Below are 22951 nucleotides of genomic sequence, written 5' to 3'. Positions count from 1 at the left end.
AGCTTGTTCGTTTTGAACCCGTGCCTGCTTTGCTTCCGCAGTTTCAGACGCGCGTTGTAGGCGCCTGCGTTCATTGATCTTATCCAGGTGGGCTCGTGTTTGTATCGTTGAGCTGTATTGTGTTTGAATTTGGTGTAAAGCGTTCAGTGGTTTGTACAATCCCAAGCAGCACATTATTCCTAACTTCACTCCGCAGGAGTGCCACTCACAATATGGCGGCGACGCCTGCGCCCTCCGTAGTAGCGCCACTCACAATATGGCGGCGACGCCTGCGCCTTCCGTACCAACATTGTGGACCTGTGGGGCCGCCGTAGCCTCTTCCGTTTGAATCTGGGCTGCAGCGCAGAATCCTCTTTTTTTGTGTGGCTGTGTCGGTAGTCGTTAGCTATGGGCGCGTTGTCGCTTCATTTCTCATTCACGTCAGTTGAGCTCTTTCGTTTTTGGGCTGTGACTCCTTCGTGCGCGGTGGATACAGCTCCGCTTGCGGTTTATGAGACGTGCATTGTACGCGCCTGCACAGTATGTCTCATGGTCCCATCGCCGTGTACCTGCGTCCATGCCATCCGGTTTACCATTCTCGGTTAGTAATATGGATGTGTTTTGAGATCAGTCAGTTGCTGTAAAAAGCATCTGCTCCATACGTGTGAATAGGTTAATACTAGAGAATTTATTAGAAAAGTTGGGAGTTAAGGCAAAAACTTGCAATTGTAATTATTATAAAGGCGAGTATAACCAGATCAGCTCACACACTTAACCTTCTTCAAAATTAAGAATGTTGAAATCCAAGAAATTTGGTTAATGTTTTGTCTAAAGAATCAGAAATGTGTAAATATTTACATAAATTACTGAAATTAAGGTCAAATTACAGCAGTTGAAAGTTTACATATTTAATGTTCAATGCGTTTTCATGTATTATGCTGAGCATTAGAAGTTCTCCTAGATATTTTATGTTCTATGCTTATGTATCTTTTTGATGCACATTTAAAACCCCATCTCCCTCTGATTAAGAAACATGTGTTCTCCTTCATGTAATTAGTAGGGTGACTGAGTCAGAGTCACAAAATTTTTATTTTATTCTTACTATGTCTTTTATCTAAAGTGCTTTAATAATCGGATGTTAAGCTGCAGACAAAAGCTCTTCATTTTTTTCATGGCTGTCATGCTGATAAAAACACTGATATGCTAATTGTAAACATAATATGGTTTAAACTTAATTCAAACATGTTGATACCCACCAAAGCTGTGATAGAACTATTGCACAGGGAATGCTCTGTGATTTAAGCTGTACAACACAAGCAGGATATGCAGAAAAACTTAACAGTTTGATCTTGAGTGTCAGTGCAACTCCAAGATGTGTGAATGTTATACAGATGTTGGACATTTTTTAATCCCGTTCACACTGTTGCTCTGACTGCTCCCATCTGCTGCACTGTTTTCTAATGAGATCTGTCCAATCGCCCAAATAAACAAAGAGTAAAAGTATTTTAAAATCTGATATCAGATTTTATTTTTATAAAATGGTCAGGAAAATGCCCGTAGCTTTGACTTTACAAAGGACTGGTCTGCTGTAAGCTGCTTAATTAACAGCAAGGAGGCTGACTGCCTGCTTTAAACTGCTTATTGGAAAAATTGGAATGCGTGTGACAGTTTGGAGCTCTTAGTGTTGCACATGCTCCCTATTGTCCTTGGTGATGGTGTTGTGAAACGGTTTGCAGCAGAACTCCAAAAAACAAAGTTAGTTAATTACTTTTACTTGCTCAAAAGTAATGTCTGTTCTTTTCTTATCACAACAGCATAAGAATCAGCTTATGTTCAATTGTGGCATGTCTCAATCGGTTGATTAGCTTCTTTCTTTATTTTCTTTTTCACTTCAAAAAGCACTTAACACTGATCATTAATTGATGTTGCGAACTTAATAATATGCAAGTGGACAACAGTTTTGGTTTTTTCAAAAATGCAAGGCAGTGCACTGATTAAAAAATATGTAAGTTTATCTTGTATGTATTCTCACAAGTCCACATTTCTAACTACGCTAATTTCACCAAGGGGTCCACTCTTCTAATCCCACTCCTTTCATGAAGAAGGGGGGAGATTCCCCATTCCCAAAGCCTGCGCTCTACAAATGCTGTCTGTGTATAAAACTGGGTCCCAAGGAAGGCCTTAATTTCACTGTCTTGCTGAATTATCCCAAAGTAGTTGAGGAAATAAAGCAGCAGTTGCTGCCTATGATGACATGCCGCCGCTTTTATTTAAAGTTTGTGAGCTGTCATGAAATCGTCTGGAGTGGCACACCTCGGCATCTGCACAAGTTTGTGCAGTGTTTCTGACAATATACGTATATTAAATACTTACTGGATCAGTTGTGTGAAATTTACTGCGGTAACAACAGCAGCACCACACGCACACTTGCTGAAAGTATCTTCGTTGTCCTTGCTGAACTTTGCACCTTTCAGTTCATTTCTACAAACAACCTTAATTTGCATAAACTGGCACACCCCATTTATCTCTGTGTGATCCCAGTCAGCACTGTGGTGAAACAGGGACATGATGCGTTAGAATGGCCCACACGCTAGAGCATTGACAATGACAAGTATCAACAAATAAAACAATGCCTGTTGGCTGATTTTCTTTTTGAGGTTTTGAGGGTACTTGGGTTTTCTATTTTGTTTTGTTTTTTTTTGTTTTTTTTCACCTAAATATTGATATATCGAAATGTCCTTTCTTTGAGGATGCCTAATGCCCTAAATGTACCATCCTGCTAAATTTCAGCTTTTTAGCTAAATGGAAAATAGTGTTTTTGTTGATGAGTAACTCAGCCATGCAGTCAACTTTGCATCATGTTATAGGCAATGATGCAAAGTTTAGATTAACCCTGTAAAGTTATGATTTGCAATGCAGGCATGTACTTTTGACACAAACGCATTTTCATTTACTGAAAGCACTTTTCTCTTGGGGTGGCAAGTGTAACTTTTGTTTACTTAAGGTTGAAATGGAAACTGTCCCCTGCAGTGAGTGAGACTGTGTTCATGATGAATGCACATTTATCAACGACTTATCACTGTGTCCCTTATACAGTAACATTTACACTTTGGTGCACTCAGTTAAAAAAGAAAAAACAGTGTCTGCTTATACTTTCAAGTAAATTACATCCAGTACCATTATTCTCATGTGGATGTATATTGCAGCCTTGTCAATGGAGTATTAAGCAAGCTGCACAAACCCATTACCACATATAAAATCACAAGGATAAATTAAAAGAAGTTTAACATTTACCTTTTTTTTTTTTGCTTCCCTTCATGTGAAGTAGAATTTGGTTTGGCTAGCGAGTATTAAATTGGCTCAGATAGCTCAGGTACTTGCATATGAAAGTAAAACCAGTGCAGACCTGCTCCAGATGTCTTGCTTTCCTGTCTTTTTAATTGTGTTATACATCCTGGTTTTGATGGTCCTTTGCACATCTGTGTTTTCCATTTGCTCAATATGCTTTGAATTGACGATGCTCAGAAAGAACATTTAAAATAATGGTGCTATGATTGGGTTTTTAAAATATAATCAAGAATTTGTATAATGTTTTTGTTAATATTCAAAGCAGTAACATTTTCCTGGAGATTTATTGCGTATTATACACAATTTTTCTTCGCTCATTTTTTAGAGCTAACTGCCAGATCTAGCTCGCACTTTTACAAGGAGTGCACATATTTATTAGCCAGCACTGTCATTTACCCGAATTCTGTATAGGATGAGGATGTGCGTTGTGATTTATAATACTATAAATATTTTATTGTAAGCATTTATAACACTATCTATAAAACTACATTTAGAAACTTGACATGTACTAAACCGTAGTTTTAACCCTTTTGAAGTCAGTGTTGAACATTTTTCCAAATATTCCACAACCTTATTTATTAGGATGCCTTTCTCCTTTTCCCACATAAACACATTGAGCAGGAAGGGATGGCCTCTGATTCACTTGTGGATTCTGCAGGGTTGTTTGTTTTTAATTTCTTCAGACACATTAACTTATTACAACTGGAATAAAGTTAAAAGGAATTTGAACATTGGCTTTGGGTAAACATTTTTAAAGTAGATAAGACCTATTTACACAAGAGTACACCAGTTTTTAGTTCACACTCGTGCATTTATCTCCCATTACAGCAAATGCTAAGAAGTGTGTAAGATGGAGCTACACTTAGATATCTATCACTCAAAGATGCATCATTTGTGCTTATTTAAAAATTAATAATGCACATAAAATAGGTATATAATTAATAGAAAAGTAAAGTTGTTATACAGCGTATAGAATCGTTTTTTAAGTCTCTAGGATGAGTCTGGTGATAAGGTCAGGTAGCCAGGGAGTACGGGGGAATAGGACTTTAGATAAGCTGGAGGACAAAAAAATAATAACACTCACCAAATGACCATCCAGTTCCCACTGGACATTCTACCAAACACACAAATGTTCTTATGTCGTACCTTAGTGTTTTTAGGCTTTTTGTTAAAAGATTCAAAGCAATAGGTCTCATTCAAACTTCAAAGGCGGCTGCACAGTGCTTTCATGAGGTGGTGGTGGCAAAAACCTGGTGGGGGGGGATGGAAAAAAAAAAAAACTAAAGTAGAGATTCATAGTGATTGGAAGTGATTTGAAAAATATGATGATTCTGTGCATATCTAGTTAATTAGGAGTAAAACTATAATGAACCAAGTAAAAGCAAATTAGAAAAGCCTGGTGTTCCAGATTTTGGTGCATAACTGCCCCACCACTTTTTATGCTTGCCTCTTGGAATAATAAGCAGACTGCTAAGGTTATGGCTTGGAGTATAGAGTGTCAGATACTCCAACATATAGGAAGAAACAAGATTTTTTTATGGCTTTATATACCACTAGTGGGATTTTAAAGTCCATTCTAAAGGACACAGGTAGCCATTATAATGATGGTAAGACTGGTGAGATGTACTCAAAATTGAGATTCTTTTTGCTGCACTTTGAACTGTCACCGATTGATGTCTTTTTAGGTAGTCCAGTTAGGAGTGCATTACAGTAATGTAGTCGACTATAAAAAAAAAAAAAAAAAAAAGCAACAATTAATTTGTCAACATCTTGCAATGCTGTAAGAGGTCTAACTTTTGCAGTGTTCCTTAGATGGAAATACAGTCGCTATCTAGTCAATATGCAGTTTAACGTTTAGATCAGAGTCCTTGATTACACCTAAATTCTTTACTTCTGCTTTGACTATTAATACTAAGGGATTGTATTTATTTCTAATACCCTCATTAAACTTTCAGTGTGTTTCCTTATTTAGCTTGAAGAAATTACTACTCATGCATTCCAAAACACAAGTAAGACTTTGGATCAGAGGGCCCAGCGTCAGGGTCATCAGGTGCTATAGATAAGTAAAGGTGCATTTTATCTGCATAGCTCTGGGTAGTTCACCTTGTGTTTCTACATAATCTGTCCAGATGGGAGCATGCAGATTGAAAATAATAGCAGGACCTGAATAGATCCTCGTGGTACACCATATACCATATCATGTATTTGTGAAGTACAATCTCCTCAGCTAGCAAATAATTTTTCTACTTGTTAAATAAGACTGAAACCAATTTAACAGAATGCCAGAGAGGATCAGTCATTGACTAAGCAGATTTATAAGAATTCTGTGGTTTGTGGTGTCAAATGCTGCTCTCATTTCTAGTAGAACAACAGATATGTGGCCTGTGTTAGCATTAACCCACAGAAAGCTAAAAGGGAACCATAAATTACTTTTTATGTTATCAGGTGCACCTAACTTGAAAGGTACCAACTCTCCCCTTAAGTTCCTATTGGGAGAAATGTCAAAACCAGCTGTACAACTATTACCTATAACCTCTTACTTGTCTCACTCTCTGTGTCATTCCCCGCATATTCAAGCCTATAACAAGCTATGTGCTGACAAGGTTGTCTTTACTTTCAATCCTTTACTTCTCACCGGTTTTACCACACCTTTAGGGCTTCTCAAGAGCGTCCTGTTGTGCCCTAAAGGGTCTACAGGTACACAGGAATGGGCATTTTAGCTACTCAGCTACACTAATAGCAATCACACAAAGAGACCGATTTTAAGCCTTCACTTAAAAATGTTTATTTGTATTAAAACCATATGCAGTAAATATAATCAACACAAAGAATTGTAAAACGTGGATGGGTTCGTGCAGTCCGGGAGAGACAATTCCCAAGTGAGTTCCATACTTTTAAGGGCAAATTAAGTACAGTATCTATACGCTTTTTTTAATATATATATATATATATATATATATATACACATATACAAAGCCATCATAGCGGAGACCAAATTCCTTGGGAAGTGTTCAGCAGCAAGAATAACATTAAAAAATACAATACTATAGTGCTTTTCTAACCTACTCAAAGCTCTTTATGTAGAAAGTGGGGAACCACTTTAACTACCACCAATGTATAGCATTGCCATCCACCTGGATTCTTTCACCGTTATGCTCACCACATATTAGCTGTTGGGTACTGAAGGGGTGAGAGAGCCACTAAGGGACTGGGGATGATTGGGGGCCAGAATGATCAGGTTATGGTGGGCAGTTTATCCATATCTTATCAAAAGATATCCAGCGATCTTTTTATGACCACAGTGTCGTAGAAGAGATGAGACTTTTGTTTTACATCTCATTTGAAGGGCAGCACCATTTTTGTAGCACAATGTCTACTACACTGGGGCATTGGGATCCATAGACAGAACACAGGGTAAGTGGCCCCTGCTGGCCTCACCAACACCTTTTCCTGTAGCAACCCACGCTTTTCCTAGATGGTCTTCCATTCAAGTACTGGCTGAGCCCAATCATGCTTAGCCACCGGTGGCTTACCTATTCTGAAGTACAGGTGGTATCGATGATACCAAACAAGCAGAACCTTTTTTTTTTTTTTTTTTTTTTTTTTTTTTAAAACGTAACAGCTGAGAGAGAATGCTCTTTTGGAAAAAGTTAATAAAAACCACCCCAGCTTAGACAGAGCACAAATCTACCTTTCTTTATGGTAGCAGGTTGGCTGATATTTTTAGTTTTTTCATTACAAAAAAAATGTTATTGACTCATCACAAACTGAGGATTATTTTGCCACGTGAATCAAAACCTGCACTTTATAATTAAGCAAAACACTTTAAAACTTGCCTTTTCTCTCAGCTTTCCCAGAATACACTGCACATCTTTTCAGCTTTACAAGAATTTTAGACTAAGGCCTGTTACCTGAAATTTGTTAGTTGAAAAGTTTAACTCCCACATGAAGGGGAACCATTCACCAAACTTGTGAAACAAGTGTCTTAATATACTTAGAACACATTCAAAGCTACAGCACTTTTCTAAATTTAATGAAAAGTTACTGATGTTGTGGTATGGGTAGCGATTTAAGTATGGATTCATGTTACTCTGTAAAAGAAAATTAACGTACACCAGCAACATGAAATGCAGACCCAGGCTTCTGGATGATAGTGAAAATCGTAAGAGCACATGTGCTTCGTCTTTATACCCAGTGTTTTAAAAACTCTCAATCTATGTACAGTGATCCCCCGCTATATCGCGGTTCAGCTATTGCTCCCCCGCTACATTGTGGATTTATTAATCCCTCTGAACCAAATTGTTGTTATTACTGGGAGCACCGCCACCTGCTCTCTTTGCTTGCCCAGCCCAGGGTTTGGTTTACCGGATAAACAATTTAAAGAGATTATTTTCGTGGGAATTGTTACATATGCATTATTTTAATTTGTCCTTTATTTCCAGTCCCCAGGCATGGTTAAATCTCTTTCTCGCAGGACTTATAACGCTGCTCGCGTTGTGAAGGGGGGGTCTGAACACACGCTAAAAAGATGCGATCGGTTCATCTGGTGTCTTGCTTCTGCTGCTGGCCAGCTGTGTGTTGTACTTGTCGCGTTTTGTGTCAATCACTTAAAAGCCTGTACAGCAGCCGTCCTTTTGCCTCTTCGCATCTCTGCTGCTAGCGTTCATAAGGGGGGTGGTGAGGGCTGAACACACGCTAAGGAGAGGTGCTTGGATCATCTGCTGGCTTGCTGCTGCTGGCAAGCTGCATGTTCTGCTTGTTGTTTTAAGAGCTGGGAGCACCTGGAGTTTGTCTGCCCTAAGCATTCCTACAACTGCTAGGTTAGATGTCAGTGAACTTGTTTTAAATTGTTTGTAAGCAGGGCGTGGCATGCAAAAGTCACCTTCTCACGGATTTTGCTTCCTAAGGTTGTAATGTCTCCGAGCTGATCTGGTCTCGATCACTTTGAGGGGTATTTTAAGGCTTAAACTAGAAAAAAAAAATGTATGTTTATATGGTATTTCTATATTGCGGATTTTCACCTAACGCTGATGGGTCTGGAACGTAACTTCCGCGATAGGCAGGGGATCACTGTATATAAAAGTCAGTGTGTGTGTGTATGTATGTATGTTTCAGCATCACTTCCAAACGGCTGGAGTGATTTTCATGAAACTTGGTGCGTATGTTTCTCATTGGTCGACTAAAAATACTGTAGGTTGAAATCAACCCTAACCCACTACCCCTTCTGGGTAGGGTGGGGGTGATCTTGTGTGCATGTTATCATCCAGTTTACACTGTGAATAACCACCAGAGGGCTAACTGTAAGTGACTGCCAGCATTCTTTGTTTGAGCACCACCGTACCCCTGTTGCTTTTGAAGTTAAATAGAGTTGTCTGGTTCCGAGCGCCAACTGGATGATAACATACATACAAGACCGCAAGACAGGCACATTAATGAGACTTCATTGTTTGTTAATTTATTTTTATTTTTAAAGTTTTTTTTTTTTTTTTTTTTTTTTCCTCAAACAATTTAAAAAAAAAAAAAAAACACTTTATTTTCCTCCCGGGCAATGTCGGGTATTTCATTTCAGCTAGTTATATGTTAAAAGAAGTGAAAAGGAGATTAACATTCTGCTCTGTGCACGACCACATGCAGATAAAGTAGTCCGGCTACAAGCCAAGCCATCAGTGGTTATAATTGTTAAAGCAGCAAGAGCTCACTGACCTTGACAGCTGTGTCTTGAATACTAGAACGTTCCAACACTTTAGTGTGCCTATACTGCACAATCTAGTGTCTCAGCCTCAAGCTTTTTCACCATTTTGTCTGGTCGCACCCTGACTTATAACTTCAGCATTGCTTCCACATTTATATTATAAAAGGTGCTGGTGCAGGAATCATTTATTGTATTTGGAGGTTCTCATCATGCACGTCATCAGGAGGACCAATGAAGGATTGTTTGGCCTGTCAGAGGTCACTTTGCTATTTGCAATATTTGACTCAATTGATTCAGTTGTTTCACATAGATTCATAGTATCAACATGCAATTTGACAAGGAAGTTCTAAGAATTGTTTTATCTGTAAAGTGCGTCTTGATTAGAGGGGTATATGAGGGGATGGATTTTAAGTGATTTATTTGTATGTTTGTTTGTTTAAAGACTTCAGATTTTGTCAGGGGTCACAATGCCAGGACATACCCGACACTCTGTTACTTAGTCTCTCCTCCCCCACAAGCCCCAGGAGTTTGTAGCCAAGATGGACCAGCAACAGAAGAGGAGTCAAGCAGTTTCTTGGTGTCAAAAAAGTGCACGATTTATTGTACACAAAGTGACACAGTTTAAATAAGTCTTCATAAATAAATAGCCATTTAAAACAGATCAACAGTATTTTGAGGTCTGTAATAAATTTTTAAAAACAATCCAGTAAAAGAAGAATGTCACAGTGCTATGTCATCCCTCCAGAGCAGCACAAATCCAAGTGTTCTCTGCATAAATGCAGCCGCCTCCCCAATATTGCCCCACTCCAGCAAACTGCCAAGTGATGTCTACATTGCAGCGTTTACTCCATCACACTTGTTTGCTTGCGTCATTCCTGAGCCTATCATTCAATCCCTAGTGATCCTCATGACTTGGCGGCCTTTAGTTATGACCCTTGACATTTGTTGCAGAGCACTGCCTCCACAGCTCTCTCTCTGCCCCTTCCCACATGCAGTTACGGTGAGTTAAAAGAATTGAAGTCTGCTGTGCACCTGCTGCAGTACCACAGGTTCCACACCATCTTTGGGACTGCACTCCCTTCCGAACCTCCATTTTAACGAGCACTCCTGACATGTTCCTGCCAGCTTGCCTTTCATCAGCATGAATTGTGTACATGCACACATACTCTTATTCCTTTTTCTCATGACTGTTTTACTTTTATCAACATAAGAAGGAACTCCCCTTACCTGAGACTGGGAGCATTAATGAGGAGCAGCTGCACAGATGTAACTTTAATCTCCCCACTGACTTCTCCTCTTATGGCACTCCACATTATGCCTCCCTTCACCATTAGCTAACTGTCAAACAAGCCACTCTTGCCATTCACAGCATAGCCCTGTAACACAGTGTCACTTTCGCCATGCTGTCCAACACTGAATTGCAGTAGATGGTCTGAATTCGGTTAACAGGAGCACAAGCAGCTTTGAAGCAAAGTTGAAATAGATCTGCAGAATGTGCTCGTAATGACATGACCAATTTGTACATCTAATCACAAACATCTAGACTGCTATAATTGTGTCATCGTGTGCTTATTAAGGGAAAATGCAAAAACATTCTATGGATTTTTTTTTTCATTTCTTTGAAAAGTAAAATTAGCTCTTCTCCAATATTACACATTAATAGTAAAAAGAAAATATAACATGTTGTTGAATTGAATGATTACTGGCCTAAAGTTTGCCAAAACCAGTACTGTAAAGGATGTTTTGTATTAGCCACCTACTTTTCTCTTATTAAGAGCCCTGAATTGTGGTTTAGAAAGAGAAATATGTCAAGACAAAAAAAGACCTGTGTTGCAGCAACCCATTTAACCTGAAATGATTCTTTTGAGTCCATAATGTTTTTGCTGTACAGTATGTGGCTCTTGTTTTTTGATTGGCAAGATATGATCCTTTTTATCGTGGTTCAAAAGGATTTTGGTTTATCTCGGCTCTTTGTTTTTTATTTTGAGCTTTCCTTGTAGCCATAGGCTTCGACAAGAGTGTACCCACCACTGGAGATCACTTATTGAATCTGTTAACTGGTACAAGATTTTGGCAGATTTCTTTTCCCTCTTTGCATTTCAAAAGAATAGTTCTTTCTGCCCCTTCAAGCAGAGACATAGTACCTACATTTTTATGTCGCTCTTCAGTAAGAGGAGTTGATTCCCTTGTCTGTTTGAGGCAGTTTTGGTTCCAGGAAGAGTCTGTTGTTGTGAATAAAGAGGCAAAGAAGTCTAAGGGCTGGAAGGTGACACAAGGGGCAAAAGATTGCGTGGCTTCATGTATTCCAGTGGTGCAATTTCTTAACCCCCCACCAACGTCCCCGAAACCCCTCCCCTGTCTAGCAGGCTTTTCTTCACTGGGCAGTTTCTATGCCTCATGGTCTTGCCCTAGACAGAATTGAGCTTTGATAAAACCAGAGCAATGTAACAGATGTGTAACAAAAAAAAATACTTCCCTCTGAACTAAATTCAGCTGTTTGACAGCACCATTTAAGATAAAAAAAAGACTTTCAAAAATTCTCAACATGTTGGGTTTTAGCTGAGCTCTATAGATTTGGATTTTCCAGTGTAATTGCTTCTTTCTTCTCTGTAGTGCCAATTTTGCAAGTCCAATGAGTTGGCAATGCCCACTCAATCTCATAAAGTTAAAAGTTAGTAGACAATTTACAGACTCTGTTCACCCTTCTATTAGTAAAATGGTAGCGTAAAAGTGAGCAGCAACAGCAGTCCAACATAGGTTTCCTATACTTGTTAATTTTTCCACTTCCAGTGTGTGATGTAAGAAATGTAACGTTTGTTCAGCATGAAAACCCATTCTCCTTTGGGGACTGCATTTTCAACTAATACTGTATATAAGTGACAATGACTTTAGCTTTATATTCTTACCTTACCTTTTTGTCTTGCAGATATGAGTCTTGTACATAAATAATTGTTTTTAAATTGGAAATTCACTAATGTTTTTTTTTCCCCCCCTCTTCCTGTCTCTAGGGAACCTTGGCCGACTTTGTTCCTTCCACTCCTCCTATGATTCCAACACTTGTTGTTCACTGCGTAAATGAAATTGAGCAGCGTGGGATGCACGAGGTAACCCCAATCCCATTCTGGCATCTTCTCTTGTGTCCTTTTTTTTGTAGTATGACCTTTAACTTCCATCACTCTTTAATAAAATCCTTAAAGATGTACATGTAATTTTTATATGTATAATTACTAATCCAGAAATTACTCATTATTCCTTTCAAAATGTATGTGACTGCTACTCCCAAACTGACTCTTCAGTTTTGGCTTACATATAAAGTACATTATAGACATTGGTTAATATGGTATTTTAACTGAAATTGGTTTTCAAACGTTTTAAACGTATCAAGCACATAAGTTTCATCCAACTTTGAGTGTTTTTTTTTTTTTGTTTGTTTTTTTACTTTGGCTCAGAGTCCTTAAGTTTATTTTCCAACCGACAGTAATAGAACAGTACTAAACCAGGCAACAATTACATATTAGTATTTATTTTAATTAAATTATTATACTTTATAGCAGCTGCTCCTAAATGTTAAATTTAATAAGTAGTTTGCTAAATGTGGCAAAATTTAAAAAAAAAAAAGGAAATTGAGATACAAGGCTGAAATTTAAGAAGAAGAAAAACTTGAGTTATTTGTGTTACTTGGATCGAAATGCTCCCATCATGTGCTATGGGAATTTTTGAAGTGACTACTTTTGCATTACATTCCCACGTCATATTCATGTGTAATTCTGGTTGGCATTAATATCTTCTTGCTTCCTCCAATCTTGCACCAGTTTCTCAGACACGTCGAATTTTGTTGCAGCAGCACAGTTACCAATTTCTTTAGCCACTTTTAAATTAAAACCTGCTTAATATTTTCTTTTAATTGAAAAGATGGTGCAATGTTAGATGTACAAGATACACCTTATGGTGAAGGTGTATGAGAGTATGAGATACACGAAACGATGCAAATGCAACTTCGGAATAGTTCGGGTATTACCGTGTGGTCACGTAGGCACAATACATAGAAATAAAGGCAGTGTGCTCCGTGGTTAGTCCCTCAGGTGGGTGTTAGCTTATCATAATCTCTTGGACCAATAGTGTGAGCTTTCCGCATTCGACTTATGCGACCGGCATTATAAATTACCAGAAATCCATCCATCCTCTTCCGCTTATCCGAGGTCGGGTCGCGGGAGCAGCAGCTTGAGCAGAGATACCCAGACTTCCCTCTCCCCCGGCCACTTCTTCTAGCTCTTCCGGGAGAACCCCGAGGCGTTCCCAGGCCAGCCGGGAGACATAGTCCCTCCGATAAAATCAAGCCCAAACTTGTCCGCGGGAGAACTTAAACACGAGTATATATGGTAAACGGAAACTCTCTTTTCTCTCTATAGGGGGGTGGCGGGCATTAATATATGTTAGGAAAAAGTAAGAGCATCCCATGAAATGTTTTCTTCTTTAACATATGTGGACATATCAAGATTTGATGTTCGTTTGAAGAGTATTTTAAGTAAAGCTGATGTAATATTATAATTAACAAAAAAAAATTGACTTTTCCACAATTTACTTAATGAAAAATTAATACATGCCTTTACCGTCTCTGGAAGTACCCCCCTCCCCCATTCTAATAGCTGGTATTGCCCCCTCAAGTAAGCATTTCCTATGTTGTTTGTTTCCACTCCTTCCTACAGAATTTACAGTAGTCTGATGTTTGAGGGGTCTCTTATGTGCACAGCCTGTTTCAAATCCCCAACAGAATCAGACTGACTTGATCATTCCAGAACCCTGTATTTCTTTCGTTTCAGCCATTCCTTGGTGGGTTTGCTGCTATGTTTAGAATCATTTTCACTTTTCAAGGTCCACTTTCGACCGAGCTTCAACCTTCTGACAGATGGTCTCCTGTTATTCTCATGCATTCCCTGGTACAATGAAAAATTCATAGTGGACTCTGGTGAGCTGCCCAGACCCTGATGCAGCAAAGCAGCCCCAAACCAGGACATTTCCTGCACCATGCTTTACATGCGTTATCAGGCTTTTCACCCAACATATTGTTTGGTATTGTGGCCAAATAGCTTTTCTTTTGTCTCATCTACCCAGAGCAAATTGTTCCAGAAAGTTGTGATGCTAAGCTTTCCCACTGCTGGTACCCAGACATAGTCATTACTAGGATGGCTGGGGCAGCAAGGGCACAAAAACAAAGCTGGTGCATAACTGCTTAGTGTATTTATTTCAAACAAAAAGTAGTGTCCAAGTAAATTGCAGTACAGTTCTCTTCTTAAATAAATTAGATTAAAAATAAGTGCATCTTTATTTAGTTAGTTATTAAATAAGGGAATAAAAAGCAAAAAATAAAATTGGGTCTCTCTCTCTCTCCCCATGCCTCTGTAGTCCTTGTCCAGCCCTGCTCAGCAGGGACAGAGACCAGCAAACGCAGTCAACCTTTTAAACTGGTTTGCATCCCACCCACCTCGGCCAGTCATTGTTGGGATGCCCAAGCCCAGTTCCATCGTACCACCACCGTCACGCTGTTGTCCATAGTTCGATCTCCTGAAGCCCTTTGGATGCTCAGCAAGAGTGGTCCTACCCCATGAACGCTGCACCTCTCGCTCACTATAGGTCCGACTCTTCTAATTGTACAGCTAGTGAGAATGACGCTGCTTTTGTTAACTGTAAGCAGTTACATTTCATCAGCACACAAGTCATACGTGGTACCAAAATAAGACTGACAAACATTGTGGCTTGCTGGCCTGGATAAACTTGTGATTAATTTATTTCGAGGCAAAGTAGCTTTGATCAGATGACATAATGAAGGTGCTTTACATGATCACTGGCTTGTTGGTAAGGTAATTGGCTGAACCCACAGTTTATGATCTGGCCTGTGGTATTCATTGTAACAGTAGTCATGTTATTACAGTTGCCAGATGATGGTGGCTACCAATTCAGACACTGGGACCTTAAGTGTTCCCCACAATGCAGAGAGCACCATAAGACTTCTCAAATACAATTGATTGGATGCATCCAAGCCAATGAAGGTCTGCAGCATTGTAATTGCTTATGTACAAGGTTCCATTAGCATAGTCCATGTATTGTTGTTTCACAGGAACAGGATGTAGGGATAGAGGTTTTATTATAGATCTTTTTTATTTTTTTTTTCTGCTGTACGCATTTTTCTTATGTTTTGGCATACACATTTTCACGCCAAACCCAGGCAAAGTTTTGTAAATGAGACCACTGGTCTGTCTTAAGTGTTTATGGGAACACTTGAGTTTTACCCTGTTATTTTTTCCTGTTTCCTACTGGTACACCTCTCAGTAGATTTCATTTGTGCAGCTTCTTTTGAATAGTACACTCCGTACTTTAACACACACTTCAATAAATAGCAAATCAAACTAAATGCCTGGGGTTTAAATAAGAGAGTTTCAGAGAAGATCCTCTTTAATGATGTTCTAATAATTTCCACCCGATTCTAATTTAAGGTCATTGAAATAGTGATGAATGTATGGGTGGAATTACTTTCTCCACATTCTAAATTTGTATGTATTTATTTAAACAAAGCAATGGGCTTTAAAATGTACATCTGGTATAATGATTGTGTTACCTATAGATACTGTTTAAATGAACATTAAATCTTTTTTTCACGTTACTTAACACTAGAATCCTTAAAGCTTGCAAACATTTTTGCTGTCCCTGACCATCCTAATTTTCCTGACATACAAGTGGAAACTCATAGCTCCTTATCACCATGTCAATTGCCCACAGATAAGTGCTTTTGTTTTGCAGATGTCAATTTGTGGCATACAACCTGCACTTATACCCCCCACTCCCAAGCCAATTTATGGTACTTGTACAAGTTAGCGCTGAGGTGATAAAAGCAGACACACAAATGCAGGTGAATCATTTTTTCTTGGTATCTTGTTGAGCAACCAAACACTGCAATGTCAATGGAGTTAGTTTTCCACAAGGACATTCACAGCATTGTTATTTGAACAATTTTTCTTATTCAGATTTATTCTTTAATAAAAGCACACTTGTCTTGGTATACCTTTTGTGAAAGTATTTTATACTGCAGTAACCACTTAAAAGATATCAAATCTGTCTGTCTTTTGATCTCTTTCGTGCATGCAGACATACACATCTATACATGTATGCCTTTTGTTAAAGTGTTTATTTGATATTTGGACTTCATCTTTACACATTCTATACTTCATGTCAACAGTATATCTTTATTATTATAACATATGCAAAAATGTACTGTTTTAGCTATGTGTACGTTTCTTGCTTCACATTTAAGTCCTCTTACATTTACATGGATCGTTGTAGACATGAAACACATATGCAATGTATGTGTTTCAAAGCACACAATATCAATACCTGTATAATTTCTTACAACTCAGTGCTAGATAAAATCTTCAAAGCAGACGTGAGCTGTGAGAATTGTGGCTGGGGTAAGGGTAATTGTGTAGGTTGACTGCCACAAATTGACACATTTGCAAAACAAAAGTGATTTTCGGTGGGCAATTGGCATGATGATAAGCACCTGTGAGTTTCCTTGCATATGTTAGAAAATGGTATGTTCAGGGACAATGGGATTTTGGCAAGGGTTCTAGCGTTTAATTATGCATTGTAAATCCTGTGATTTTTGCATTAACCCTATTTTCTTAAAAAGAGATTCCTAACACACATGCATACCATATAAAGAAATGCATATATGTAAAATATACAATATAAAGAGATAAATATACTGTATTGCTATGTAGATATTCAGTATGTATAATATAGATCGGTAAGTAGTCAGTTCATTTGTCCCATGGTGAAATTTTGCTTTTTAGAAAGCTCAAGAAAAATAACCAACATCAACCACCCCCTCATATACATACCGGTATTACTAAAAATTAGAAAACTTATTTGGCTAAAGATAAAAGAAAAGTCACAGTGAGACACATTACGTTTAAATGGTCATCTATATCTATATCTCTAACTAGCTATCTATCTAAATCTATCTATCTATCTAAAAAAATCCTGGGACAAGACATTTTCAGAGAGATAATTTAGTGTCCCGTGAGACGAGGCTTTTGAGCCAAGAGATTTAACCACGCTCGGGGCCAGACATAAAAGACAGAGTAGATGACAAAGTAGAACGTTGTAAAGAGGTTCAAAAAACGTTGGTGTGCAGAGCAGGTAAGAGATAATGAAAGTACTAAAATTCAAAACTCTCAAAAAATTATAGTAAAGATCACATTAGCATAAACATATGGAAATTATTGCTTGGTGAAATAATGGAACAGCGAAAAGAGATTGAATATATGGACATAGGTGATATGACGGAATGTAGATATTGTTGAGCTTTGAACTTTAAGTTGGAGACTTGAAGATTGTCTAATTCATGTTGCCATCAGGGAAAAGTAGTGTTTCTTCCCAATGAAGAGGCCTATCCGCGAGAATTAAAAGATTTGTTGTTTGGTGAAAGTGAAATCCACATACGCAAGTGGCAGAGATTCGAAGTGGCTGGCGCGTAGCGCAGGCAGGGGGGTTGACGAGCGAACCCCCTTTTTCTATCTATATAAAAAATCCGTCTGTCTACTTTTCATGAGAGAACTAGTTAACGGATTTAGATTGGGTTTTTTCTATAATTTGCTTGAACATTCCGGCTGATTTTGCGACTTCTCTCGTTACGCTAAGTATCATTGTTCGCTTGTGGTACCGATTTATTTGCGCTAATGCAAGACAGAGGCTGCAGGCCGAGGAGAGGGGGGAGTGTGACGTCAGGAGGGTGTTGCCGGGCAGGGCCCTCCTCACAGTTCTGTTTCAGTACTATGCAGGCGGAGCCGCGGGGGATGGCTAGTATAAAATTAGTACAAATTTACAGAAAACTAAGCATAGCAGTCTAGCCTGGCTACACCTTACTTCCACCTACTGGTGCTTACCAGCTTTAATTACACATGTCACATGTGTTATTAAGACTATGTTAATGTTTAATTCAAGATGAGTGTTATAACATTTTTTTTTCTTTATTTGACAGTTAACACTGGTCAAAAGAACTTACCAGGAGTCATTACTTTAGGAAAAAAGAAATAGCATGATAGTCACCGGCTACCTTTAGCTGTTTAATTGGGGGCAATAACAATTTGTGAAACAATTTAATTTTCATATGACGTAATTGATTGGTTTTATCTTTATTACACTAAATTAATGTTTCAACTTTGTTGCTTTTAGGGGATTTGAATTTTAATGATGTACATTTCTTCCTGAATTGAAAGTGAATACAGAAACACAAATAATACAACTCATTGGAATTAAGACAGTCCCTTTTTCTGTATCCATGGATACTAAAATTTCAAACTTCAATAGTTTGACTAATTCTTTAAATGGCATTATTTTTATTACTGTCAGAATATCTCACACACTGTGGCAGCTGCTAAATGTAATGCCAGCTAGATAGAAAAATAACATTAAAAGTTTGTTCTATCAAAGATGTCTAAATACTGTTTTATTGCTGGAAGTTTTTTGTTTGTTTGTTTCAGTCAAAATGACAGCCACATCAGAATGCTATTCAACATAAAGAATACATGAGACGAGAAAAAAACTATTTTATATACAATACATTAGTTGTGTGCATTCCTCTTATATTGTAGTTAAATTTAGGAATTTATTATGGATGGCTTAGGAATCCAGTGGTGAATCAGACATTTTTGAGGTGGTCAACTTCTCTAAGCATGACTTGTGTCTTTCTGATGTTATCCCGAGAAAGTTAGGCCTTTGGATTGTAATCAAAAATAATAGTGATTGAGATGTAACTAATTTTAACTTGGAGAAAGATCCTTCCCAGCTAAGCTTTCTTTTCAATTAATGTATTTATCTCAACACCGACAAAGAGAAATTGAAACCCAGGAATTTAAATAACATCCTAAATCAGTTTGGTTCAAGCCAGACAGGTTTGCTGACTCTAAGGTATTTACTTTGTTATAAAAACATTAAATATACCGTATAAGATCAAGTTTTATATGAAATTTGTGTTCCCAACCTCTTATGAGCTATAAACCATACTTATGTGCAAAACATTTCTCTTTCTGTCTTGAAGCAGCTTGTTCTGCCACGTCTCTGCACTATTTAGTATGTGGATATTTTTTGTATATTTTTTTTTTTGTTAGAATTTGAGATTTCATTTTTAACTGTTGTAATTTTAATTTTTAGTTGTGCTGCAACACCATGAGGAAATTTACTGATTTAACAGTGTTTACAAAATGCAAAAAACCCCATATAGGAGTGAATGAATTAATATTGATAAAGCAATTATATGGCAGATGTTGGTAGTTAAGCAGAAAACTTTTATATCAAATTTTAATTGACCCATTTGCTTTACCATTAGGACATTCACATTGTATATAGATACGTAATCGTGAACATTTATGTCAAAAAGGTTATGTGAAATACTAAAAAAAAAAAAAATTCACACTTAATTACTTTCATTTCAGACGGGACTTTACCGGATCTCCGGCTGTGAACGGACGGTCAAGGAACTAAAAGAGAAGTTCCTGCGTGGGAAGACTGTGCCGTTGCTTAGCAAGGTCGATGACATCCATGCTATTTGTGGCCTCTTGAAGGACTTCATGAGAAACCTGAAGGAACCACTGCTCACTTTTAGGCTCAACAAAGATTTTATGGAGGCAGCCGGTAAGCAGCCATATAAAATGGTACTTGGATTTTTTTTCCACCATTAATATTCTGTATGTATTATTCCAATATTCAGTCAAACCTGAAATCCATCCCCAGGGGTAAGCTCCACCTTTTTTTTTTTTTTTTTTTGTTTTGTTTAACCTGTGCCACTTTGAGACATGCAGTAACACAGTATACTTTATATTAGTATTTTATTCTACTAAACCAAGGGCAACTCAAAATACTAGTTAATTATATTGAAATGTCATCGTGGTATGGTGACCTTAAAAAGTTTATTCATTTTATATATACTGAGCATATCATTTGCAGCTTACTGTCATGGCACATATTTACAAAGTGTTTTTTTACTATATTAAGTAGGGCATCGTTTTATTCTCAAAACAGCTTCATTTCTTCATTGCATGGATTCCAGACGATGCAGAAAGCATTCCTTTAAGATTCACATTCATGTTGACATGAATGCAATGTGTAATTCTACATTTTTGTCAGCTGCACATTCATGTTATGTATCTCCCATTGTAACACATCCCAAAGTTACTCCATTGAATTGAGGTCCAATGACTGAAAAGGTCACTGAAGAACACTGAACATGTTGTGATATTCATGAAACCCATCTGAAGCAACTTTTGCTTTGTGACATGGTGCTTTATCCTGCTGGAAGTAGCCATTAGACAATGGGTGAATTGTAACCATGAAGTGATGCACTGCTGTGGCATTCAAATGTGGATTCTTGGCACAAGGCAGGTTGAGCGCAATGATTCATGCTGTTGTTGCCAAATTCTGACTCGATCTTCTGTGTGCCTCGGCAGAAATCAAGGTTCATCAGATCAGGGTATGTTTTTTTTCTAGTCTTTAACTGGTCTGCTTTGGTGAGCCAGTGCCCACTGCAGCCTTACCTTTCCGTTCTTGGCTGTCAGGAGTGCAATCCATTATGGTCTTCTGCTGTTGTATCACATCTGCCACAAGGTTTGATGTTTTGTACTTTGTCTGACATGCTTTTCTGCTTACCACAGTTGCACAGAGTGGTTAGCGGAGTACCCTATAGCCTTTCTGTCATCTCTAACCAGTCTGGCCATTCTCCACCGACCTCTTTCATCAACATGGTGTTTCCATCTGCAGAACTGCCACCCACTGCATGTTTTTTGTTTTTTTTGCACAAAGTAAAACTAATCTGAGTAAACTACAGAGACTGTTGTACATGAAAATACCGGGAGATCAGCACTTACAGAAAGACTCAAACCAAGTCCGTCTGGCACCAGCAATGATGCCAAGGTTGAAATCACTGAGTTTTATCGTTTTGTGTTGATTATAATGTACAATGGGTCGTAAGTGTCCCTGTGGGCTGGAGAAGCATCTGCCCACTATGCTGGATTTTTTTTTTTTTTTACATGAACTCAAGACAAAACAGAGCTCAAAAATAGTTTCCTTTATTTTGAAACTATATGGGAACAACAATAACAAAAAAGCTACACTTCAGGGGTATTATAAAAATTAAATATAAAATAAAAATTTAAATAATAATATAAAACCTAAAATGCAGAAAAATAATGTAAAAAACTGAAATACATTTACATAATCTAAAGCACCATGGGCAGGCAATAGCAACATAAACTATAAATAACAAATAAGAAAGGTCTTCAGTGTGCTTTTCCCCCCAACATGCAGCCGTTTTGTGTTTGCGCTAATGTGCAGTTAGTGTTAATTAATAACCGCAGCGCATCTAACACCCTCAACCAAAAAGCTGTAATGTTCCTAGCAGAGTGGCTGCTCTGTCCTGAAATCATACTGCTGAAAGGTTTTCAAATGCAGTATGTATTTTATAAAATGTTGCATAAATGCACATAGTTTATTGGTGATTTCATGTTTGTCAAAGTTTACGCTTTTTAACGACTGTACAAAGTAATATTTTTCTTTATATACAAATCAACTCAAGTGAAACAAAAAAACGTGCGTTTTCAGGGTTGTCAGCTTTCACCCATCTGGCGTGACACTCGGGCTTTCAGACTCGCGCTCATGCAATAAATCTTACAGCAAATCTGTATTATTCCATTATAAACCTAATATTACTAACATCAAAAGTGTTAGTATGTAGGGTTTACAAAATACCCAATTTACAAGGTAAAAGAACTGTTACATACATGCAAATGTGTGTGCAGACTTCTCATTCCACACAGCTGACCAAAGTTGGCAACTCTGCGTTTTATTTGAAATGATCTGTAAAATGCACCGTTTTCGAATGAAGCGGCTTGTCATTCCAATCATGTCGTTATTCCGAGAAATATTAAACGAACACAAGAAAAACATTACATCACGAGTTTTATATCTTTTCAAAATAAGACCGCCCATACCCAGTGATTTAAAGTGATCAGTTCTTTTGGTATTTATGTTAAAGAGACTCTTTTATTACTGGTGTGGGATTATAACAAACAATACTAAAATATGTGAAGAACATTACTGTATTATGTGTTTTACAGCATTTTTGGGGTGACAGCAACTCTTCTGCTGTGAGGATTACTGACAGTCTTATTGTTTTCTTGATGGGTGCGTGAGTGGTATGCTAATGCGATGGCCCATTAACAAAAACAAAAGGTGTGATGCGTACTGCTGGCGGTTAAAGGTGGTCCTGGTGTTCTGGACACTAGCAGTTCTAGTGTTACTTGAGATTGGAAATGGGCCCAGTCCAGTAGGCTATACAACCCATTTAGCTATGGCTTTGTGCAGCCTGTGTCCAAAGCACTGATGGTGAGTCCACTAATTGACTTTCAAGGCCTTGATCATATTTGTCCCAGCATCGGCAGCCATGCAAACCATTTGGTCTTTTGTGAGCTCCCAGGACGCCAGGGATTCTTTCAGCCCTTGAGCTATTAGTTCCCCTCGTATGGTCATTGAGGAAGTAGGACATCTGGAGGCAGGTGCTTTTCAGACCCAGTCCTCGTCAATAAAATGGAACTGTAAGGCTGCATGGTTCTGCTCATCCAGAGATCTGTTGTTGTGGAGTAAAACGATTTCTAACTGCAAGACGATGACCCCCTGGCAATGCCACCTCCGCAAAATATTTGGGGCTCGGTATTCTATACTTGAGGTCAATTACTTTTAGCATTCTAACAAACCCAGGCTTTTCTATCGTATAAACGGGCACCATGTCTTTACAGATATAAAATGCCACCATATCTGTAATGTCCTTCCACCTCTTCCCTGTCTTGTTATACGGTATGACACTAGAAAACGAAGCAGCTGAAGTTG

The 22951-nt window shown here is 38.1% G+C and overlaps 1 protein-coding gene across 1 annotated transcript in view; it reads left to right on the top strand.

The window, feature by feature from the left end:
- racgap1 (Rac GTPase activating protein 1) overlaps positions 1 to 22951 on the top strand; it is a 79223-nt gene that overhangs the window by 37484 nt on the left and 18788 nt on the right. The window contains exons 11-12 of the mRNA XM_028798538.2: positions 12028 to 12123; positions 19507 to 19705. Of these exons, the coding sequence (XP_028654371.1) occupies positions 12028 to 12123; positions 19507 to 19705 (295 nt within the window). The remainder of the gene's footprint in view (positions 1 to 12027; positions 12124 to 19506; positions 19706 to 22951) is intronic.

Source organism: Erpetoichthys calabaricus, chromosome 3 (assembly GCF_900747795.2).
Source record: "Erpetoichthys calabaricus chromosome 3, fErpCal1.3, whole genome shotgun sequence".
In the NCBI taxonomy this organism is placed as follows: domain Eukaryota; kingdom Metazoa; phylum Chordata; class Cladistia; order Polypteriformes; family Polypteridae; genus Erpetoichthys; species Erpetoichthys calabaricus.
The sequence above is the reverse complement of the archived record's forward strand: the minus strand, read 5'-3'. Positions and strand labels throughout refer to the sequence as shown.